Source organism: Lissotriton helveticus, chromosome 5_1 (assembly GCF_964261635.1).
Source record: "Lissotriton helveticus chromosome 5_1, aLisHel1.1, whole genome shotgun sequence".
NCBI classification, from domain to species: Eukaryota; Metazoa; Chordata; class Amphibia; order Caudata; family Salamandridae; genus Lissotriton; species Lissotriton helveticus.
In genome coordinates this window covers 168590057-168615603 of record NC_136065.1, presented here as the reverse complement: position 1 = coordinate 168615603, position 25547 = coordinate 168590057, and the positions used below count along the sequence as shown (strand labels likewise).

The 25547-nt window shown below is 48.9% G+C and overlaps 1 protein-coding gene across 6 annotated transcripts in view; it reads right to left on the bottom strand.

Moving 5' to 3' along the window:
* The window catches only part of STRBP (spermatid perinuclear RNA binding protein), a 617908-nt gene that overhangs the window by 486409 nt on the left and 105952 nt on the right, over nt 1–25547 (bottom strand). For 5 of the 6 annotated variants that reach the window (XM_078641959.1, XM_078641961.1, XM_078641960.1 and 2 more), the window contains exon 2: nt 25090–25246. In XM_078641959.1, coding sequence (XP_078498085.1) covers nt 25090–25092 — 3 coding nt within the window. In that variant the 5' untranslated portion in view covers nt 25093–25246. Of the gene's footprint in view, nt 1–25089; nt 25247–25547 lie in introns of those variants that run through there. The other variant, XM_078641962.1, reaches the window with a different exon arrangement.

Here is a 25547-nt window from a genome sequence, read left to right as displayed (position 1 = left end):
GTGGGGGCTGTATCGCTCCTCAGCGAGGACTCAGAAGACAGGAGCTGAATCTAGTGTCCGGGCCCTTTTGAGGCCTAGAAACGGGGACTTTACAATGAAATAACGTGCACACTGAGAAACGTGGCAACGCAACTTTACATAGGCCTGATATTCGTAGTATTCACGAGAACTGGAAACTGGCATACTAGAGATGGACACAACTGTAATTGCGTCTTTAATCAAACATGGGGGATACATATGCATATTTAATCATGCACACATAACATAAGATGGAGGACACGTAGGGACACAGAACATGGCAAAATTTACTTTTCCACATCTGAATAAAGATTTTTTGGAAGACATCTTGAAAAAACACTAGATTCCAGAAGGAAAATAGAGAAGAACTGAGCAGAGCTCAGGGAGACTCCCTTCACACGACGTGCGGTAGAAAATCTGACAGCCTGAGCCTCTGGGGAGAACCTTCTGGTGGGTGCTGTCGCCTGATTGGCTGTAGTTTGGACTATACAAAATGACTAGGATAGTCATGAGTGTGGAAGTTTTTTCTACTGGAGATTTGGCTACTTTACTTCCTGGTTGGGAATTACTGGTTTTTCCAATGTTATTATAGCATATTATTGCTTTTTTATATACCGTGCGACTCCCACTCTGACGACCGGGAATGATTTAGGCATGTGAATCTATGAAAGACACCCCTAATACTGGAGAACTCCGGATTTAACCATGTTTTAATCCAACAGAGTAAGGGGGCCAAACTCATTAAATCAGAAACATAACCCATCCCCAACTCCTGATGTACTGCGAAAGTTGGAGTAGATTGGGGGAGAGACAGAAGTGAACGAAAATATTTGTTTTCCGGCTTCTGAATACATTCCATTTGTTTGTAGCCCCAAATTGCAGCTCCATACGTTGTGATTGCTAGGCATTTTGCCTTATAAATAGAAAGAATGGCTTCACACGGTTTACCACCTAAACGCTGTGCAAAACTAAGTAAGGATGAGGAAGATCTTCTAACAGCATTTACTTTAGCCACGGATTGTGCATTCCAGGAGCCCATATCATCAAATAAGACCCCCAAATAGGTAAAGGCCTTCACCCTTGTGATCTTTACCCCATTGCAAAAACAGAGATCTAATATTATTCTTATACAAGCCCAAAGACATGACCTGTGACTTATCACTGTTCACCACCAGGTCCAAAGAATTCATAAAGTCCCCAAAAGAGTTCAATAATTTTTGGAGTCCTAGCGGAGTACGTGCCAGTAATACTGCATCATCCGCGTATAGGAGTACCGGGATGGTGATATTTCCTATACGCGGGATGTCCTGGGTAGCTTTAACCAGGGTTTTATCTAAGGAGTTTATATACAGGGTAAAGAGGAGAGGGGCCAGGATACATCCTTGACGAACCCCTCTACCCGAATTAAACCCTCTGGTGCAATTACCCTCTTAGACGCACGCAGATCCCTGTGCAGGTCAGCCAGGTAATATACCAGACCGGGATCAATACCCAGATCCAGTAGGATACTCCACAGCCTTGACTTGTTCATCAGGTCAAAGGCTGTGGATAAGTCCATGGAAGGCTGAAGAACGTAAGTAAGGATGGTCAACTTTATGCAAACGGATGCCAAATAAAGTTCAAGTGCCTCTGCTGTTTTCCCCAATTATGGAGTGATACGGAATTACCTCTGGTGGCGGGGGGTTCATTGTAGTCCTAAAGGCTACTCCAGAGAGGAAACAATACCATAATCCGAGGAAACAATACCATAATCCTCTGCTAGAGAGCTTGGTAATCAGTTTCTGCGGTACAGGCATGCCGATAAGCCCCCTTTAATCAGCAATAGCAAGGGTAAAATCTTCCAGGCCGCAATATCAGTATTCACAAGGACCAACAGCCAAGGTTCTACTCCCTCCTTGCCAACAGGAACACAGATCCCTCTGCATTTTCACCCTCTCTGCCTCCTTCATTTGGTAACCACTGAGCTTCTTCCTCAGATAGCTCACACAAATTCAGAATAGAACAGAAGCACAAGTTACTACTTGTGTAACGATATATCTGTAAGAGACATTAGTTAGTATTAGATTCCTTACCTTAGAATATCCCCAGGCGTCAGACAGGATCCGGAAACTTTTGCGTAGCAGTAACCTTGCGCGTCGGTAGGCGTCGTCTGCGGCTCCGCGTCTGTCGTCGGCGTCGTAGGCGCCGTGATGATGTCGTCGGAGTACTTAGACGCCGCCTCCGCGTGCTGACGTCAGTTCTTAGACACAGCTTTTCCGCACCAGCAACGCAGAGCCATGTCAAAAAACCAACACTGGTGCCATTAAAACTAGGGCCCTGAAAGGGGTAAACCCTAACCCTAGATATCGGTTCGCAGAACGGGGAGGATGGGTGGGTCGGTAGGAATCTAAGTAAGTAGTAACTTGTGCATCTGAAAGCGACACGTTAGTATTAGATTCCTTACCTTAGAATAGATACCCCAGCAATACCAACCCCGGTGGTGGGTCTGCGAACCAATAATCACACCAAAAAGTCCTGGAGGACAGAACGGCCAAAGAAGCCATCCCTCCGGACTTGGCTGTCCAGGCAGTAGTGTCTTGCAAACGTGTGCAGCGATGCCCACGTAGCTGCCTGACAGATGTCTTGTAAGGGCACTCCCCGGCCCAGGGCAGTTGTAGTCGCCGTGGCTCGGGTAAAGTGAGCCCGCAATCCAACAGGGGGCTCCTTTTTAGCCAAGGAGTAGCATGCCTGGATACACAAGATGATCCACCGTGAGATGGTCCTCTTGTGCACCGCTTTCCCCTTCTTCGCGCCCACGTAACCAACAAAGAGTTGGTCATCCACCCGGAACTGGCGTGTGCGATCCAAGTAAAATGAGAGCGCACGTTTTGGGTCCAGACGGTGGAGCCGCTCTTCCTCTTTAGAGGGATGCGGTGGCGGGAAGAAGGTTGGCAAGGTGATAGACTGCCCGATGTGGAAGGCCGTGACAACCTTGGACAGGAAAGATGGCTTAGTACGCAACACCACTTTGTCCGGATGGACAGAAAGGAAAGGAGGAGTACAAGAGAGGGCCTGGAGCTCACTCACTCTCCTGGCAGAGGTGATGGCAACCAGGAAAGCAGTCTTCAGAGTTAGAAGGAGTAGAGGACAGTTGTGAAGTGGCTCAAAGGGAGCGCACATCAGAAATGTAAGAACCAGATTCAAGTCCCACTGAGGCATCACAAACGGAACAGGAGGAAACGTGTGTGCGATGCCCTTAAGAAATCTATTTACAAATAGGGGACTTGAACAAAGAAGGTTGATCAGGCAGCCTCAGAAAGGCTGAAAGGGCAGAGAGGTAGCCCTTGATAGTGCCCAGAGCAGAGCCCTGCTGGGCAAGAGAAAGAAGGAAGAGAAGAATCTCAGAAAGAGGGGCAGCAAGAGGATCCACAGCCTTTGCTGTGCACCATGCCACAAATCTGTTCCACCTGCAGGCGTATACCGACTTTGTGGAGGGACGCCTGGCTGCCAGAATGACTTTACAGACTTCAGGAGGCAAGTCAAATGGCCTCAACTGTCGCCGCTCAATCTCCAAGCATGGAGGGGAAACTGGACAGGTTCCGGTGGAGGACGTCCCCTGCTGCTGCGACAGAAGGTCCTCCTGAAGAGGCAGACGAACCGGGGGATCGACTGACAGACTGAGTAGCTCTGGATACCAGTACCTTCAAGCCCAGTCCGGAGCCACAAGGATGACTTGGGCCCGGTCGCGCTTGATCTTCTTCAGCACTCTGGGCAGAAGTGGTATAGGCGGAAAGGCGTACAGTAGACCGCAGCTGCACTCGCGACGAAAAGCGTCTCCGAGCCAGTGTCGCCTTGGAAATTCCAACGCGCAGAACAGATGACATTTGCGCGTTCTCTTTGGTGGCGAATAGATCTAACGAAGGCTCTCCCCATTGCTGAAAGAGGCCTTGCGCCACGTCCGAGTTCAGACGCCATTCGTGATCCATCATGAACCGACGGCTGAGCTCGTCCGCCCTGGCGTTCAGAGAACCTGCCAGGTGTTGAGCCACCAGGGTCACGCCCTGGCGTTCCAGCCATTGCCAGAGGCGCAGAGCCTCCTGGCAAAGGGTCCACGACCCCACCCCGCCCTGTTTGTTGCAGTACCACATGGCGGTGGTGTTGTCCGTGAACACCTGCACTACACTCCCCCGGACAGAGGGGAGGAATGCTTTCAGTGCTAGACGAATCGCCCGTAACTCCAACAGGTTGATGTGGAGCCGTGCCTCCGCCGGAGACCAGAGGCCTCTGATCTCCACCTCCCCCATGTGGCCTCCCCAGCCCTGGAGGGACGCATCCGTCACAACTACGTGCTCCGGTTGGGGAAGGGAGAGGGATCTGCCGCTGACCCAATCGCGGTCCGTGAGCCACCACTGCAGCTGTCTCGCAGTGCCCTCCGAGATCAGGACGTGGTCGGATAGGTTGCCCTGATGCTGGGCCCACTGAAACTTCAAGTCCCACTGCAGAGCCCGCATCCGCCACCTGGCGTGATGCACCAGCAGGATGCAGGAGGCCATCAGCCCCAGAAGCCGCAGCGTCAACCTGACCGAGACCCGGTATAGCGGCTGAAAGATGGGAATCAGAGCCTGAATATCCCGGACCCGCTGCTCGGGTGGATAAACCCGAAACCGCGCAGAGTCGAGAACCGCTCCGATGAAAAGGAGCTTCTGAGAGGGGCACAGGTGTGACTTCGGCACATTGATTGAGAACCCCAGCCGATGCAGGAGATCTGCCGTAGTCTGGAGGTGGCTGACGACTGTCTGGGGCGATCCCGCCTTCAACAACCAGTCGTCGAGGTAGGGGAAGACTGAAACCCCTAACCTCCACAGATGAGCTGCGACCACCGCCATCACCTTTGTGAACACCCGTGCGGCGCTGGTAAGGCCGAAGGGGAGCACGGTATACTGAAAGTGCTCGTGGCCAACCATGAACCGCAGGTAGCGCCGGTGGGCCGGCAGGACGGGGATGTGGAAATAAGCGTCCTGCAAGTCCAACGCTACCATCCAGTCTCCTGGGTCCAGGGCAGCAAGGACCTGAGCCAGTGTCAGCATCTTGAACTTCTCCTTCCGGAGGAAGGCGTGGACGTTCCGTAGGTCCAAGATAGGGCGTAGGCCCCCTTTGCCATTCTTGGGTATCAGAAAGTAGTGGGAGTAGCAACCACACCCTACTTCTGACCCAGGAACGCGCTCGATGGCCCCCTTGGCGAAGAGGGCCGTAACTTCCCCCTGCAGAAGTCGCAAATGACCCCCGATACACGGTGGTTCTGCGGTGGCATGGCTGGAGGAGTCGCCTCGAAGGGGAGGGAGTAGCCCCTTCGGACGATCTGCAGCATCCACCTGTCCGAAGTGACGGTGCGCCAGTGGAGGAGGTGATGGCGAACCCCGCCCCCCACTGGCGTCACATGGGCCTGAAAGCACGGACTAGGAGGGTTTTGAGGCGGATGCTGCGGGGGAAGGTGTGGACTGACCTCGCCGTTGTCCCCGACCGCCGGGACGGCGGTTCCCACGGCCGCCACCGCGTTGGGTATTACCCTGCGGAGCGTGGCTGGCAGCACGTGTGGGTACACCCCTTCCGTGGCCACGAAAGGAATGAAAGGCAGCCGATTGCTGGCGCGGGGCCGAGAGGCCCAAGGACTTGGCCGTGGATCTGGAGTCCTTAAAGCGCATGGTCTGCCTTGTCGCCAAAGAGGCGACGGCCATCGAACGGCATGTCCATCAAAGTGTTCTGGACATCGGCCGAAAAGTTGGAGGACCTCAACCAGGCGTGGCGTCTGACTGCCACCGTCGTTGCCATCGCTCTACCCAGTGAGTCGGTGGTATCCAGCCCACACCGTATGGAATATTTCGCTGCATCCCGGCCCTCCACAAGGGCTTGGCCGAGTTTGGCCCGTACCTCCAACGGACACTCTGGCAGCACTTCCGCGACCGTATCCAACAGAGAGTGGGTGTAGCGGCCCAAGAGGCATGCGGTGTTTGAAGACCGCAGTCCCAGACTTAGGGACGAGAAGATCTTTTTGCCGTACTGCTCGTACCTCTTGGATTCCCTGTCCGGCTGTGGAAAAGTAAATTTTGCCATGTTCTGTGTCCCTACGCGTCCTACATCATATGTTATGTGTGCATGATTAATATGCATATGTATTCCCCATGTTCGATTAAAAAGACGCAATTACAGTTGTGTCCATCTCTAGTATGTCAATTTCCAGTTCTCGTGAATACTACGAATATCAGGCCTATGTAAAGCTACGTTGCCACGTTTCTCAGTGTGCACGTTATTTTATTGTAAAGTCCCCGTTCCTAGGCCTCAAAAGGGCCCGGACACCAGATTCGGCTCCTGTCTCCTGAGCCCTCGCTGAGGAGCGACACGGCCCCCACCTGTATTCCTGACCCTTCACTTACTTCCTGCCTCACAGTGCCCGGTTCAGCCTGGCTCTGCCTCTGAGTCTGCCAAGAGTATGTTATGATTCTAGTTATCAGTCCAGTCCTCCTTCTCTGCATTCCTAAGCTACTGAACCGCATCAATAGTTTCCGTCATTGTCTAGCCTCTACGTCTCCATGTAAGAGAAATACTGTATTTATGGTCATTTAATATTCTTCATCACGCACTACATGTAGAATAATGCATGCTCCAGTCTTAGAGTCTGTTAGCCTTTACCCCGATAACTTTTGGATTCTATCAACATGTTCTCTAAACATCAGATACTAGATACTGCTTAGGTACATGTCGCCCTGACTCTCCAGACTTCAGTCTCTGCTCCTAGCACAGAGTTCGTAGCCCCCAGCTTCTCCTAGTAACACGTCATTGCCAGTTTGCGCGCACCACTAGGTTAGAGGTCCCGGCTCCTTAGGTAGCCCCCTCCATGTTTCCGCCCCATTTATGACATATTCTGCTACGTTTACATCACATGTCTATGTATACGCCTCTTGTTACACCTACTTTCACCCTTATCTTTCGCGACTACTACGCGTCACACCCTTTGCTCCACCCACTGCTCCGCCTATCATATGTACTGTAATGCAACTGTTTTACTATATATACTTGTGAATTGTTATTAAATGTTAGCGCGCTCATCCCAGATCCTGCCCCAGGCAGCTGCCATCCTATTCCTGTGCAGGTTGTCCTGTTCCTGTCCTTTATGCTGTAATGTAATAAACCTGCAAACTCCTACTACCTCGAATCTTGACTCTTATTTATTGAGCTATCTGTTATTGCTATGCCTAGTCAAACCTAGATCCGGTATTATTTATTTATATACCACATAATGGCGCCCGAACAGGCACTTGCCCTTTCCCCACGCGCCGGTGAAGCCACGCGTGCCCCCTGACCCTCTGCAGCCGTGACGGAACCATACCGTGCACGTGCAGATATTTCTGCTTCAAGTATCCCTCAGGCCCACGGAGGAGACGGAGGTGGCGGTCTAGCATCCAGACGAGGCGGTGGAGGAACGCGGCGAGTCCCGACCAGAGCCCAAGCCGAGAGTCCAAGGTCCGAGGTATCCGGAGGCCCACCCGTAACAGAAGTCCGAAGTCCGTCCGTCCGGCGTCGAAGCAGTCCAGTCGAGTCCGAGGCCTTCCGTTCTTGCTGCCCGGTGAGTACCGTTGCTGGGGTAGTATCTAGACAGGGTCAATCTAATTGACTCTGGTCCGTGGGTTGGTGGTACACAGACCCACAAAACGAAGTGTCCACTTCGGTGGATGCGGGTCCTGACGTGTCTCTTTATGAGACCGGTGAGTTTCGTACTGTTCCAGCAGTACATCTAGTTTCTGTTCTAGTCAGTTCTGTTCTCGAGAAAATTCATGTATTCTGTTTTCCGTATTCCAGGTAGTATTCTGTTCGAACTGTTATTTTAAATGTTCTTCATGTATTTTAATGTCGTGGTATGAATGTGGAGTAATTATCGTGTTCATTGTGTATTGTAATTACGTATTGTGTCTAAGTTACAGTTCAGTCATGCCGTTATTATCTAAATTACGTCAGTTAAAAACCAGAAAAGGTCTGCTAGAAGCAGCAGTTCCTGTCCCGCCTAGGGACAGTCCAGGTCATTTTATGTATCAGAAGCATGGCATAAGCGCCATATTGTATCTAGATTTATGGGTAGAGTATACCAAACAGTTAGAGGAAAAGTATAGATGGCCCGTATCAGGTACGTGGGATGCCGAGTGCATCATGAGAGTAGAAGAGGCATTATGGAAAAAGAAGGCCAGACAGTCACAGAAAGATGCCATCGAGTTATGGCGCAAAGAATCTCATAAAAGAACCGAAAAAGAAATCAGGAAGTCAGAATTAAGTAGAGAATCCTTAGAAAGAGCCCAAGAAAGGGAATTAATCGAGATAGGTGAACGAGTCAAAACCGAACAGTCAGACAGACAGAGGCATGCCCTTATTAAGGGTATGTATCCTCTTCTTGCCGAGGGCTTGCCAAAAGCGACCCCGGAGGCATCCAGTAATTTCCCGCCGCCATTAGTCCCGCTCAAGCTACGTCACAAACCGACCGCAGCTGACATTTTCATCTCGTCCTATTTGGACGACACAGTCCCGGAATATGCAAATCCCGATCCGCCAGTCCCTGTAAATCAGGCACTTCCTGCTCCTCCAGACACCGGGGCACCCCTTGCAGTACCTGCTACGGCACCCCCGGTCCAGCCTGCATTTCAAATTCCCGCTCTGCCAGCACGAAGAGCATCAGTCGATGGTTCCAGTTTCGGGGCCGCAGGAGGAGGTCCTCCTCAGACCCCGCCGCCAAATAGACGTCCAGGAGCAGTCGAGTTACATGAACGTGCGTTACAGCGTACGCCTAAATATCAGTCCATTGCAGAAATCAGGCGAGCTCTCACTGAATGCTGTTATGATCCAGTTCCAGGCGAGGATGGTATGGTTATATTTTCCGTGCGTGTTAGGCAGGTGTCCGAGTACTTGGTCACTTTACCGAATATGAAGGAAGATCTAGACAGAATATATTGTTTCATCCGTACAGGGGATGATCCCGAAAGTATTAGTGAAGTCATGTCTCAAAGGAAAGTTGAGATCCAGCTCATGATATTAAAGTTTCTGATTAATTGTCTAATAAGGGAACAAGATTATCCGACCAAAGATCAAGTCGAAATGAGAACCCTAACAAGGTGGAGTGAGAATATAGCCGAGGGTAAGCACAAGACTATCAGTAGTATAGAGAGTATGTACAAGAAAATTCGTAAGGAAATAATAAGGTTACATGATCAACGTAAGGCAGCACAAGTAAGCGAGAAAGAAAATGACTCTGCGGAAGAGGTAGAGGACGAGAATCTCGCCAGAATAGCGTATGTAGGAAAATCTAGATTTCCAGACCGTCATTTACGCCTAGAACACAAGTCAACTTTCCATCGTCCAACACCAGAACAAGGTTCTCTAGAACAAGTATTTCAAGCCACCGACCATATTCTGAAATCACGAATCGGTTATAGCGAGTTAAGTACTATGCATGAACAAGAACTAGTCCGATCAGCAGTCCGATGGATTACTGATTCTACCACTTTTCCAGACGAAATAGTGGCACAAATGTTTCTGAAATTGCCCCCAGCCGAGCAACGACTGGTGGGTATGTATATGATCCAGCACCTCATTACTTTGTATGAGGGTCAACATTCTGATCCAGGTCCGTTACACGATGTCCTGAACGAGTTACTCCAGTATAAATGGAAAGGTTTAGGTACCGATTTAATTAGTGTCATTCTAGAACAGCGCCACAAATATAGAACGTTTTTGAACCCGCATTTTGTTCAAGTCTCACCCCCAGAAAGTAAACCCTTTTACATAGACAGACAGAATCCGTTACGAGAAGTGCATCCAGTTAAGACAGAGGGTGGTGAAATGCAACAAGTGTTTGTTTACACCCCGATCACAAAGATGGAACTCTTAGAGATGAAAAAGTTAATTCCCTGTCATGATAAAGATCCAGCAGGGTTCCACCGAGAATTAAAAGACATGCTCCGTATGGGAGAATACACATATCCAGATATTATTAAAATGTTAAAAGTCCTGTTGCCCGCAGGGGTATATGAGAAACTCAAGGAAAAAGAATGGGAGGTGGGAGAGAAAAAGATCGATTGGGCAGTTCTAGAAGCTGAAGACAAGGCACGAGTACCAGGTACCGGTCTTGGAGATAAATGTAAAGAATTACCAGAATTGTTAATACAAGTTTTGCCCAGATTATTAGCAACTAGAAAAGAAGACTGGGATGCAATCTCAGCCTGTAAACAGAAACAAGATGAAGATACTAGCGATTTTTACTCTAGATTTGAAAAATGTTTTACCATAAACAGTGGCCTCAAGACAAGTAGCGAGTCATACCCTCACCTTTTTGTTACTAAATTAGTCGAGAATTCGAGTCCACAAGTTAAGAACCGAGTTTTGAAAGTCGAAAGTACCTGGCAAGCTAGTACCCCGTCCCAGATGTTGCAGATGCTTCAATATCACCAGAATAGAATCAGAGAAGAGCAAGAACACGAGAGAAAACGTATGAAAGACACGAAAATGAAAGTACTAGTTGCACAATCTGTTCCACAAGACAGTCAGAAGAGGGGTCCGAATCAAGCCAGTCATCCTGCAGCTCCCGTTAAAGGGAACTGCAATTATTGTAAACAGCCAGGTCATTTTATAAACGAGTGTGCAGTTCTGAAACACAACATAGCTACCGGTAAGACTAAAGAAAGACCACGTCCGCCTAGACAAGAGCAAGTTTCACAGACTCCTCAGCCACAGAGTGCACAACAGACAGTTACTGTACCGCAGCCCATCGCTGCAACACAGCATGTTACACAGCAGATGTACCAGTATGCTCAGTCAGAGTATCCAGAGTATCAGCCATATTCATGAAACAGCCTAGAGAGGGAGGTAGGCTTGCCTCTCATCGAGATACCTGTAGATCAAGAAGGTCCCTATGTTCACAGTCAAGTACTAGGGAAAGACAGAAAGTTTCTGATTGATACAGGGGCAAGTAGGACCACCATCAGCCACGCCGAAGTTCCAGGGGCTCCGCTCTCAGGCTCTAGAAATGTTTCCCTTGGATTTTCAGGAAAACCTATCGTAAATGAAATTTCAAAGCCAGTTACTCTAGAAGTAGGTCCATTGTCCCGCACTACTGATCTGTTACTTACTAAGTCATGTCCAGAAAATCTATTAGGCATTAAAACACTGAAAGAGTTAGGTGCAGTTATATGCTGTTCCCCAGAGGGAATACGATTGTTCCTACGTGACTTCAAGGGTCACTATGTATTACGAGATTTTGATCCGAGATTGTCTAATGTCCCGCAGCATCTATGGGCGCAAGGCCCAACTGATGTTGGCTATATGGAAATCACACCCCATCGTGTGACTCTCAAGCCAGGTGTAGTCCTGCCACGAATCAGACAGTACAGATTGCCACCTGAGGCTGTAGCAGCCTTATCCAAAATTATTGACGAGCTCATGGCTCAAGGAGTAGTGGTAGAAACTGACTCCAATGTATGTAATTCTCCGATCATTCCTGTCATGAAACGTACTGATCCAAATGCACCTCCAGTATATCGATTAGTGATTGACCTTCGAGAACTTAATAAATGTATTATTCCCCAGTACCCAGTTGTCCCAGATATCTCTTCCCTATTGACAGCCATTGATTCCGAAGCCACATTTTTTACGGTCATAGACCTCAAGAACGCGTTTTTCAGTGTCCCCATTCATCCAGACAGCCAGTTTCTTTTCGGATTTTGTTTAAATGGAAGGAGCTATATGTTCACACGCGCTCCTCAAGGTTTCACAGAAAGTCCTAGTATTTACAGTCAAGCACTCAAGAGACAACTAGACAACATTCACATGCCAACTGACACTGCCCTGCTCCAATATGTCGATGATCTACTGATCACAGCCCGTTCTGAACGTGTCTGCGAGCAAGCTTCACTTACAGTCTTGTATTTTCTTGCCGAGATGGGGCACAAGGTGTCCCCTTCTAAGCTTCAATTCTGTGTCCAGCAAGTGATCTATTTAGGCCACTTGCTGTCCAAGAGGGGTAGGCAGTGGACACCAGATCGTATCCAGTTAATAGCGAGTCTTCCTCAGCCCAAGACCCAGAAGGAGGTACGTGCTTTTATCGGCCTTACTTCTTATTGCAGACAATGGATTCCTCAGTATGCATTTCTAGCTAAACCACTGATACAGTTAACGACACAGGAGGCAGCCGTATCGACTGTCCTCCCTTGGACATCTGAACATACACTTAGTTTCAATGAGTTAAAGAAAGCCTTATGCCAAGCTCCAGTTCTAGCTACACCGAACTACAGTAAGCCTTTTACACTTTTCGTCACTGAGCGCGAAGGTACAGCATTATCTGTTCTCACACAAGATCAAGCAGGACAATACAAGCCTTGTGCTTATTTTTCGAGCACATTAGATCCTGTAGCCCAGGCTCTGCCTGCGTGCCTCAAGTCAGTTGCAGCCACAGCACTAGCTATCAGACAAAGTGATTCCATAGTCTTAGGACACTCTCTGACAGTACAAGTTCCACACTCCGTGGAAGTTCTTTTAAACCGAACACAAACTCAGCACTTGACCATTGCACGTTTAACAGGTTATGAATTGACACTGTTCCAGCCACACATAGAAATCAGACGCTGCAACGTCCTAAATCCTGCTACACTGTTACCATCAGTTACTTTGAATCCTGACACACACGACTGTGTGGAAGTAGTTAACATTACGACAAAGCCAAGACAAGATCTGGCAGATATTCCATTACCAGATCCCGACCTGACACTTTATGTGGATGGTTCATGCATGAGAACAAGTACAGGAGAACCAGTAGCCGCGTATGCAGTGACTACTGACACTGAAGTTATTGAAACACACCGTATTGACACCCTGTCTGCTCAAGCAGCGGAGCTAGTTGCTCTGACTCAAGCCTGCATACACGCCAAGAACCTGAAAGTTAATGTTTACACAGATTCACGTTACGCATTTGGAGTTGTACACGACTTCGGAGTGCTCTGGCAGGAGAGAGGTTTCATGACTTCTCATGGAACCAAGATTCAGCATGGTCTCCTTATTCAAGCTCTGTTAGATGCCATACACTTACCGACATCCATTGCTATCATGAAATGCAAAGCACATACGAAAGTTACTGACACTATTTCTCAAGGTAATTATCTAGCAGATCGCACAGCCAAGCTTACAGCTCAGACACCAGACATTCCAGTTAATAAGACACCGACACACACTCCAGATCCGACTACATGTATGACAGTTAAGGACCCTACACAAGATGTCATAGACATACAGTTACATGCTACTCCTGAAGAAATCAAGAAATGGTCCGAACAAGGAGGGGTCCAGACAGATCAAGGATGGTTGACGAAGGGAAAAACCACATGGTTTCTCCCCGACTCTATGGTTCAAGTCATTATCAATACCGCACATAGTCCAGCACATTTAGGAGAAAAAGCAATGTTAGACAGTATCCAGAACATTTGGTTCAACAAGCATTTACGAGCTGCAGCCAAGCAGAAAGTCCGTACCTGTATGATATGTTGCCAGTTTAATCCAGGTAAAAGTGTCCCGGTGGAACAAGGTGGATTCCAGCCCCCTGACCACCCTTTTGAAGTCCTCCAGATGGATTATATTCAGATGGAGCGATGTCGAGGTTTCAAGTATGTCCTCGTAGTTGTATGCGCTTTGTCCAGGTGGACGGAAGCATATCCAGTCCCAGATTACACAGCCACGACTACTGCCAAGCAGTTGGTTCGTGAGTTCTTCCCCCGTTATGGACTCCCTAGAGTCGTATATTCTGACAACGGCCAGCCATTCTCATCCGAGCTAATGAAACACGTGTCCCTTTTGTTAGGGTACCAGTGGAAGTTCCATTGTGTACGCCATCCTGAAGCGGCCGGTCTCGTAGAAAGACATAACCAGACCCTGAAAATTCGAATTGCAAAAGTTTGTCAAGAGAAAGGTGTGGACTGGCTAATAGCTCTGCCAGTTGCCCTGTTCTACATGCGCATGGTCGCACATTCCAGATCAGGTCTGTCCCCGTACGAGGTCGTATTCGGCCGCCCCCCTAACATGTGGGGTACACCTAGACCCCGAAGTATTACCGATGTTTCAAGTAATATGCTGACAGATTACCTAGCTTCCTTGATGTCTGCCCTCAACTCTTGTCGTTCACAGGTTGCCGCCGCATTTCCAGACAATACCGAGGTGGCACCGCATGAAATCGTTCCCGGATCCATGGTCTTAGTGAGAAATTTTGATCGTTCAAGTCCGCTGGAGCCTCGCTGGAAGGAGCCCCGACAGGTCCTCCTGGCCACCCGTACAGCCGTAAAGTTGGAGGGACGCAAAGGCTGGGTGCATCTTTCGCATATCAAAAAGTTTTATGGATTGAAGCCCGTTTCAAAGAACATTTCCGAGCATTTAAAGGACTGCCAAAGTACTATTCTTAAGGACTGTCCCGCAAAAGACACTGTTACTGAACCCTCCCTGTTAGAGACAACTCCGCAACAGGAGTATAAATTAAAACTAAGGTCTAGTAAAATAAGTCAGCCAGTTTGATTGTCTAAGTCCTCCCCTAGGTGAAACGGTTAGACCGGTTTCTGACATGTATAAAATAGACCCCCATAGTGAGAGAGTTAGTCAAAACTCAAATCCGATGTATCGTTTTTCTAAGTTTCATATTATTTCTCAGCATTATGATTTCCTGCACTAGTTATGCATTTTATCTGTATTTTCCAGTTTCTCATGTAAATAAGTCTTCTAATGTTACAGTAGAGCACACGTTTAGTGATCTGCCTCCTCATGAACTCTCTTACCGCCTCGCTATGCGTAACAATTCCTTTATCCGCATGTTACATTACTCACACCAGACCAGCAATGCCACTAATTGTTGGGTGTGTGGTCGACTCCCCCCTTTCCAGACACCGAAGGGAGTTCTGCCACTCTTTCCTTATCCATTTTCACATAATGGTTCCTGTGGAGCATGGTCCACGTTAACGTCATCCTCAACAGATATGTCTTTCCTTAACAGTACATGTTTCCCAGACAAGCAAGGTCTTCCCCACAGAACAGGGTTAGATCTAGAGAATGAAGTTTACAATTTAGGTAATTATTCTTCGAATTTTATGGTCCTGAATGTTCAGTCTGATTCCACCCCAGACTTACCTGCTATTTCAGTATTACCAGTCAAAGGCGAATTATGTGTCCGAAATTATGGTTCCGTACATGTAGGACACAGCGATTGTACTACTATTGTCAAGTATAGTGACAGTGGGAAATCTATTTTCAAAGCTTCACGTCATTCTTATTTTATTTGTGGTCAAACCGCATATGTTCGTCTGCCCCTCGATTGGGAGGGAACTTGTTATATTGCCTTCCTACTGCCACCTGTTTTCCTAGCCCCATCTGATTATCACAGAAACACACATCTAGTACACATTAGACATAAAAGGGAGATCGAGTCCCCAATTGTCGATTATACTGAAACTGCTCTAGGACAGTATACAGATTTCAATAGAGGTTTCTTCTTTTTTATAGGACCTATCCAGAATAGTAAGCTAATCCGTAGGTTAACCAGAACCCTTGAAGCTGTAGTAAATGAGACTGCCTCTGCTCTAGGTAACTTAACCGAAGAGCAATCTGCTATGAGATTTGTCGTGCTCCAAAATCGTCTCGTCCTTGACGTCATACTGGCCGATAGGGGCGGGGCATGTAGAGTCATCGGATCTAGTTGCTGCATTTTCATTCCAAATAACGCGCCGTCTGTTTATTCAGCTATAACCAGACTCCATAAAATTGCCCATCTGTTACACCAAGATCCAGGCACCTGGACATGGTCCGGTTGGTTCTGGAATATAATTTCCGCCTGGGGATGGAAGGTCTTGTCCTTTCTAGGTATTGCAGTAGCGATCATATTCAGTTGCTGCCTCTGTATACAATGTGGCCCTGCGATTTGCGGCATTTGTGCTACCTCTTGTATTCCTAGTCCCAAGTCCCGTTCTAAATCCCGTTCCAAGAAAATTCGAGACAAACAATTGATGCTGTATGAAATGATAGATGGTATCATGAATATTGATGTTTCCTGATGGAAACGTAGTGACAAGGAGGGAATGTGGAAAAGTAAATTTTGCCATGTTCTGTGTCCCTACGCGTCCTACATCATATGTTATGTGTGCATGATTAATATGCATATGTATTCCCCATGTTCGATTAAAAAGACGCAATTACAGTTGTGTCCATCTCTAGTATGTCAATTTCCAGTTCTCGTGAATACTACGAATATCAGGCCTATGTAAAGCTACGTTGCCACGTTTCTCAGTGTGCACGTTATTTTATTGTAAAGTCCCCGTTCCTAGGCCTCAAAAGGGCCCGGACACCAGATTCGGCTCCTGTCTCCTGAGCCCTCGCTGAGGAGCGACACGGCCCCCACCTGTATTCCTGACCCTTCACTTACTTCCTGCCTCACAGTGCCCGGTTCAGCCTGGCTCTGCCTCCGAGTCTGCCAAGAGTATGTTATGATTCTAGTTATCAGTCCAGTCCTCCTTCTCTGCATTCCTAAGCTACTGAACCGCATCAATAGTTTCCGTCATTGTCTAGCCTCTACGTCTCCATGTAAGAGAAATACTGTATTTATGGTCATTTAATATTCTTCATCACGCACTACATGTAGAATAATGCATGCTCCAGTCTTAGAGTCTGTTAGCCTTTACCCCGATAACTTTTGGATTCTATCAACATGTTCTCTAAACATCAGATACTAGATACTGCTTAGGTACATGTCGCCCTGACTCTCCAGACTTCAGTCTCTGCTCCTAGCACAGAGTTCGTAGCCCCCAGCTTCTCCTAGTAACACGTCATTGCCAGTTTGCGCGCACCACTAGGTTAGAGGTCCCGGCTCCTTAGGTAGCCCCCTCCATGTTTCCGCCCCATTTATGACATATTCTGCTACGTTTACATCACATGTCTATGTATACGCCTCTTGTTACACCTACTTTCACCCTTATCTTTCGCGACTACTACGCGTCACACCCTTTGCTCCACCCACTGCTCCGCCTATCATATGTACTGTAATGCAACTGTTTTACTATATATACTTGTGTATTGTTATTAAATGTTAGCGCGCTCATCCCAGATCCTGCCCCAGGCAGCTGCCATCCTATTCCTGTGCAGGTTGTCCTGTTCCTGTCCTTTATGCTGTAATGTAATAAACCTGCAAACTCCTACTACCTCGAATCTTGACTCTTATTTATTGAGCTATCTGTTATTGCTATGCCTAGTCAAACCTAGATCCGGTATTATTTATTTATATACCACACGGCGGTGCCGACGGGAATGCGGTCTGGGAATTAGAGGCCTGGATGACCAGGCTCTCGGGGGTAGGGTGGGTGGACAGGAAACATGGGTCACCCAGGGCGGGGCGGTGGCGTCTGGCCACGTTCCTATCTACGGGCGAACCCGTAGCGGGCTTGGACCAAGTGCCCAGAAGAACGTCGGTCAAGGCCTCATTAAAGGGCAGCAGAGGCTCGGCCGAGCTTGACTGCGGTTTAAGGACCTCAGTGAGGAGATTAGTCCTCACGGCCGCGACGGGGAGCTCAAGGCCCAAGGCCTTGGCAGCCCTCATCAACACCACACTGTAGGTAGCCCCCTCCTCCGAAGCCACGGTAGGAGGGGAGACAAAACCAGAGTCTGGAGAGGTGTCCAGGCCACTGGCCTCCCCAAGGTCTACTGCCCAGTCCTCATGAGACTGACACTCTCTGGTCAGAGGGTCCTCAGACACCTCCCAATCCTCTTCATCACCCATCTCCTGAAACTCAGGGTTCTCAACTAATGGGGCCTGTTCACAGAAGTGAAACTCCCCAAACGACGTCTGGAGCGGCGCCCATCGGGGCCGTCCCGACGCCGGAACAGGAATGAAGGGGGCATCGGGGACGGCGCCGCCCGAGGACTGTGCCGGAGGCGACACCTGATGGTCCGACGCCGGGGAGGTCGTAAGGTCCACCGGCGACAATCTAGATCCCGAAGAAGGTCTAGCGGCGTCCCGCGGCGCCGGGCCCGAAGGCGCCGGCGGTGCCGGGACAACTGGACCCCGCGGCGCCGGGCCCGAAGGCGCCGGCGGGAGAGCAGGAACCTGCGGCGCCGGGCCAAAGGCAGCGGCGGCGTCGGGGCCGAAGCACCCGACGGCGTCGGGGCTGAAACCCCCGACCCGCTAGGGGTCCCAGAAGGGTCCGCCGGGCCCGAAGGCGCCGCGGAGCCCGTCAGAGGAGAGAGTTTCCTCATGGCCATGAGGAAGCGCTCGATCTCCTCCGGTGTCGCGTTGAGCCCAGGGACCGGAGGGTGCGGAGCTGAACGCGGCGACTCCGACGGAGCCGCGTGGGCAGTGTCACCCGAACCCCCGCCCACATCGCACAAGCGTCGGGGGGGAGTCCGCAGAGCGATGACGCCTCTTGGACTTCTTGTGCTTCTTACCTGACGACGACTTCGACCCGGAGGAGTGCGGCCTACTCTCGGATCTGTGGTGGCTCCGAGCCCGCGACCTGTCCCTCGACCTCCCGTGGGACCGAGACCTCTCGCGGCGCGGGACCGACTGCCGGAGTTCGAGTCGCCTGCGGGACCGCTCCCGCCTGGCTTTCGAAGAGAGGGCCCGGCAGTCGGAGCAGGCCTTGTCGTCGTGATCGACGCCTAGACAAGTTAAACACAGGTAGTGAGGATCCGTGACCGACATCAGGCGGTCGCAATCCTCGCAGTGCTTAAAGCCGGCATCCCTACGGCACCAATCGGAGTCGACAAGACTTCGAAAAATGATCAAAAATCGATCAAAAAGTTAGTCAAAAATTGACTAGGGTTATTGCTTTTTCCAGATCTGCGCTTGCTGGCGCGGAAAAAAGAAGAACTGACGTCAGCACGCGGAGGCGGCGTCTAAGTACTCCGACGCCGTCATCACGGCGCCCACGACGCCGGACGCGGAGCCGCAGACGACGCCTACCGACGCGCAAGGATACTGCTACGCAAAAGTTTCCGGATCCAGTCTGACGCCTGGGGATATTCTAAGGTAAGGAATCTAATACTAACGTGTCTCTTTCAGATTAAAATGGTGTACAAATAGAAGAGCCTAGAACAGTATGGTCACTGATTCAGTTTCAGGTGCTCAGTTGAATTTTCATAAACTAAAGACTGACACAGCCAAGTAAATGATGTGGTCAATTTGTTTTATTCACCAGCACTGTGCACGTTGTCTTCTACTCAAGATTTACTTATCCAGTCACCTTCTTAGAAACATAAATGTTTAAAACTGTACAAGATGATTCAGTTTTGCAAGGAAAAGATACCAAGTTCACAAAATGTAAAGCTTGTAAAGCTTGCACAATCATAACACTGGTTACTTTATACGCAATTGCTTTAATATCATTTGGAATTTCTAAATAACTTGGATTAATTTAGCATCAGCCCAATACTGACAAGGTGAGACCACCCATCTCTTATTTTACATACACAGCACCACCGGGTATTAAGAAATTGGATGGTTTGTATTTGCCGCAGACATTTTACTGCTCATGCTAGCACAGCACCTAGATAATTGTGTAAATGAGAAGGTAGAGAGAAAGGAATCCCTTCTGTAATGAATCATGGACTGAGTAGATGTTGAGTTGAATATACTTCCTAGACTCTTGAGGAAAATGAGAAGTTTTGCCAGTTGTATTTCTGGACAACCAAAAATTAGAAAACAAAGCAGATACACACATTTGATTCTAAATAACATGAATGAAAATTAAGCCCAAAACCAAACAGACTAAAGAACAAGTTACTTACCTTTGGTAACACCGTACCTGGTAGATTTCTTTCCTTAGAATTATCCCCAGGCGTCACATATAAAACGGAAAATATTTTGTGAGCAGTACCTCGTTGCCGTAGCTGCGCCAAAAGTGACACTCGCAATGCCTGTATAGGCGCTCTGAAATCGCTGACACTCACCACTGGTGTGGAAAACTAGGTTGCTGAAAAGGGAAAACCCTGTCCCTAGAAATCTGTTTGCAGAGCAGGGAGGAGGGGTGGGTCTGTAAGGAATCTGCGGCTAGATAGAGTCTCTAGCATATAAGGTGTTACCGAACGCAAGTAACAGGTACATCTGATATAGATGTCTAGCACAGATTCCTTACCTTAGAAGAGATACCCAAGCAATACCTCCCCGGAGGCGGGTCTGCGGACCAATTTCACACAAATAAGTCCTGCAGACCCAAACAAGCGAAAGTGCGCATCCCTACAGACCTGACTGTTCAGACAGTAGTGTCCTCTTCTGTCCCTTCTTCGCTCCAACATACCTCATGAAGAATTGGTCGTCCACCCGGAATGATTGTGTGCGATCAAAGTAGAATGACAATGCTCTTTTTGGGTCCAGGTGGTGGAGTGGTTCCTCTTCTGTGAAGGGATGAGACTAAACGAATAAAGTAGGCTGATCGATTGGCCTACATGACAGAGTGACCACTTTTGGAAGAAAGGAAGCTCCCGTAAGAAGCACCAGTTTTTCAGGGTAAATATTAAGAAAATTTGAGCCTTGGATGACAGATGTTATTGCCACTAGGAAGGCAGTCTTGATGGTATGGAGCCTGAGTGGACAATTGTGCAGTGGCTCAAGGAGAGCGCACAGAAGGAAAGTGAGGTGAGATTGAGGTCTCACTGGGGCATACTACAGCGAGAAGGTGGAAACAAATGTTGTAAACCTTTTAGAAAACTATTTACAATAGGGGATTTGAAGAGGAATGACTGATCAGGCAACCGCAGAAAAGCTGACATGGTGGAGAGATGCCTTTCAGATTGCCCATAGCGGAGCCCTGCTGGGCAACTGAAAGGATGAACAGGAAAACCTGAGAAAGGGGTGCAGAAAGGGTATCAATTTGTCTTTCTGTACACCATGTCACAAATTTTGCCCAACAACAGGCCTAAACCATCTTGGTGGAGGGTCACCTTCGCTATTTCAGTAGACTTCAGAAAGGCATTTGACTCGCTCAGTTGGGAATTTCTCTATATTACTATGCCTAATATGGGCCTGGGTTTACCCTTTGTTAAGTTAACACTGCTGCTTTATACTGGCCCTCTGACCAGGATTCGCACTGGTGTGCTGATCTCCGATGCATTTGCGGTCAAGCGTGGCACTCGGCAGGGCTTATTTGCAATAGCCCATGAGGCCTTTGCTTGCAAGATTCGCCAAGGTCATCATTAATAGGGTTTGCCCATTGCCGATGATTGTACGTTCTTGTCTCTGTATGCTGAAGACATGCTGCTGTGTTTTTGGGGGCAAGATGCAGACATTTCGAGGGTGATCGCAGCATTGTCGGATTTTGAGGTTTGTTCGGGACTTGCAGTTAATTAGGACAAGACGCATGTTTACCCCATGCGTGGTGATGTTGCAGAGCGCCGGCCTGTCTACTCGTGGCCCGCGCAGCGATGGGAGCGAGACACGGTGCAATATCATGGACTGCCAGTGTACCCTACTCCTGAATTGCTGTACGAAGGGAACTATGGGTGGGTATTGACTGGAATGCGTCAAACTGTTGCCTTCTGGACCATGCTGCCTTCATCCGTCCATGGCTGTGTAACTCTTTCTAAGATAATTATGATACCGCACTCACGTTATCTTTTTACGACACCCTCGTTGGAACTCCCACAACAATTATTCCTGGAGCAGGACACTTTATCTTGCTTTACTCGGGTACTTCCCATGGTCGAGTGTCTCTCTGACAGATGCATTTACCCGAGATTGAAGGGGGCCTAGTGTCTCCCGATTTTGAACTCTAATATTTGGCGGCTCAGCTGCAATGGGTGGTGCGCTGGCGTGCCTTCCTCTGGGAGGGTGTGGGAACTGCGGAGTGCGGCTCTCTAAGGATTGTCTGTTGAGCTGGTTATGCAAGATGCAGATGAGCTGCAATCACCTTAATCAAAACCTGAGGGGCACTGGTGAGGCAAAAGGGGAGCACCACAAACATGAAGTGCTTGTGGCCCACCATGAATATCAGGTAACACGTGGTGGGCAGGCAGGACGGGAATATGGAAATATGCGTCCTGCAAGTCCAACATTACTATCCAGTATCTTGGGTTCAGGGCAGATGGGGCTGGAGCAAGAATGATCATTCTAAACAACTTTTTGAGGAAGAAATTGACAGAACGAGGTCGAGGATAGGACGAAGGCCTCCATCCTTCTTGGGCACCAGAAAGTAGAGGGAATAACAACCACAACCCACCTCTAGCATTGGCACTCTCTCTAAGGCTCCTTTGACCAAAAGAGCTGTTACTTCCTGGTGCCTCTGTAAGCCTGCCGTAAGTAGGTGGCATAGAGGAAAGGGCAGTCTCGAAGGGGAGGGAGTTGCCCCGCTGGACGATAACAGACCCACTTTTCTGATGTTATGGACAGATTTGCATACAGCTGGGTGTGAACTTGGGTGGAGAAGAGGGCTAAAGAACGATGATTGTTTAAAAAAAGATCTGTGACTGGGGGTGAGTGTCTGAAAAGATTCAGCACTCCATCCATCATCTCCTTGTGTTTGCTCTGTTTAGTCTAAGCTGGCATGGTATGCCCAGATGTGGGTCCCGTGCTCACTTTTCCACTGGATTTAAGCTACCCAGCCTAATGAGGGGTGTTACCCCAAAACCGGTCCCAGTATGCTTGTTTACGGTCCAGGGAAGACCTGGCTTGGCAGTTCGGACTGGGCTGTTCCCATGAGGAACACGGTCACGACTGATTTGCATATGGCTGGTTCTGAACTGGGGTGGCAAAGTGAGCTGAAGAACGATGATGGATTCAACTCAGATCTGTGACTGGGGCGAGTGTCTGAAAAGTTTCAGTGCTCCGTCCATCATCTGCCTGTGTTTGCTGATGTTATGGACTGCCAGTGGTGCAGGTGATGGCAAATCCTGCCACCCACTGAGTGCACGTAATGGTAAACGGGCAAACAAGAAGGGTTTGGTGGCTGTTGCTGCTGGGAGGTAGTAGACTGACCCAAACACTGGCCACCCGACCCACGTGGCCAGTAGGTACCGTGGCCACGCAGAAGCTGGAAAGCTTGCGCCTGCAGCAGTGCTGGAGCAGGTAAGGTCGCTGCTGTACATCCCTTCCATGGCCACGAAAGGCAGATTGCCACCGAAGGGTATGTCCATGAGTGATGTCTAGACATCCCGAGAAAAGACAGTAGTCGTCAACCAGGCGTAGAGTCCCAGGGCCACAGATGACGCAACCTCACTGCCCAGTCAGTCTAGTGTCGATTTCACGTCTAATTGCAAAATTAACTGCAATCCTCCCATGTGCAACAGTCTTGGGGAGCAAGGCCTGTGCCTCCTCTGTGACAGTTGGCAGCACCTGCGCAACTGTATCCCACAGGGCGTGGGAATAGCAGCCCAAAAAGGCATGCAGTGTTCACAGAAGGCAATGCCGGGTTGGTGGAAAAAAAAAATGTTCTTGCCTAAATTGCCCAGCTTCTTGGATTGCCCATCTGGTACAGCAGATGGGAATGCGCAAGGATTTACATGATAAGTGGAGGCTTGGACCACCAAGCTCTCTGGGGTAGGGTGTACCGTGAGGAATTTTGGGTCCCCTGGGGTGAGGCAATTGCCCTGTTCACAGGAGCCTCTGTGTTGGGCTTGAACCAGGTCCCAAGCAGGACATCAGTAAGTGATTTCTTTAATGGGAGAAGCGGTTCGGAGGGGGACACTCCCGGTTGAAACATGTCTGTCAAGACATTAGTCTTGACTGCCACCGAGGGTAAACTAAGATCCAGGACTTCTGCTGCCCTCCGCACCACCAATGCGAATGAAGCTTCATCCTCCGTAGCCACTTTAGATGGAGAAAGCATGATAGTATCTGGTGAGGTGTCTAGTCCACTGGCTTCACCCACATTATCACACCAGTACAAGGATTCATAAGGCTGGAATTCTTCATGGTCCCAGCCCATTGGAATAGGGGTCAGGATCCGGCCTGGCTCCAGTCGGCATAGGGTGACGCCCCTCTGGCTCCATGTCGGAATTGGGAATGTAAATGGGGATGGCGCAACCGATGTGCGCTGACGGCGCCAGATGCGTCAGACTCTGGACTGGCGGTGGGGAAGGTCAACATGGCATGACGGGTGCCAATCCGGATCCACCTGTGGATCCATGGGCCCACCCGAACCCAAACAGCCCAAAGGCACACCAGATGGAAAGGGCCACTCAAATAAGAGGTGCATGGCCTCATAAAACCCTTGAAGTTGAGCGAGGTTGCTTCTGCTCCCAGAAATGGGCAGGCACTGGCTTAACTGTGGAGTCAGGCCTTGAGTGACGCTCCATCGTCTCGTCGGCTGACGGACAAGGTGAAGTCGAAGCATGCTTCAACGACTTCTTTGTGTGGGACCGAAACTTACCCAAATGGTTCAAGGGCTTGGAATGAGATGACTACATCAGACAGCGCGACCTTTCTCTCGACCGGGACCTCGAAGGTCACGCATTGTGCCGCCAAGAGCTTGAGGGATCACTCCCTCAAGGCCTTCGGATGAATGATTTGGCAGTCGGTACAGGCCTTCTGGTCACGGTCTTCATCGAGGCACCAGAGGCAAACAAGGTGCAGGTGTCTGACGGTGACAGGCGCAGCAGGGCTTGAAGCCAGCCTTCTTAGATTACATTTCTGCCACACTAGGAGGTAAGACCTCAAAAAAAGACTTCGACAAACTGTTGAAAAAAGCTTACCAGTCAAAAAGTGACTAAGCTGTAGCTCTTCCGGATCAGCGCTGACTGGGGAAGAAAGAAAAAAACAGACATCAGCGCACCTAGTTTAGTGCCTATATAGGCACCACAAATGTCACTTCTGGTGCAGGCGACTCCAACGACGCCACCTACCTTCACACAGGGGTGCTGCTCATGAAAATATTTCCGGATCCTTTCTAACTCCTGGGGATAAGTCTCTATCACGTAGGCTTTTAAACATCATTTAGGACATCAAACGTTTTAGAAGAGATCCACAATTCTTAATATTGAAACACCTCTAGCTTAGTGATTGATAACATTGTACACAAAAGACCAATCTAGGCATTAATACAGAACTTTACTAACCATGGTCTGATGGAGTACTGCACCTTCTTCACGTATGTGTAACCGTCCACCTTAATTTCTGTTGAATGCAGATTAATTTAGTAGGACCTCCATTTAAGCTAGAAATTTCACCAGCTACAGGGACACAAACCTGGGTTATATCCTGGTTGTTGTGCACCTGCAAAATAGGCAATAGGGAATACTCAGCAAAAAGTGCAACTTATATTATATCCCTTAAGGAACTCAAGAAGTTAACAGTTGAAGAAAACAATGAATATTACCAAGCAAAAAAATTAAATAGCTACATGTTGTTGCGTTCTCTAAAGTGCATCTTAACATGTTGGAAAATAAGAGCTTCACGTTATGGTATGCACAAACGTTTTTTTATAATTATGGGTTGTAAATATATTGAATGTTATTTAGGTGATTCAGTAATGCTTCAAGTGATTTAATCCTTCCCTCCATCCACACCAGCCCCC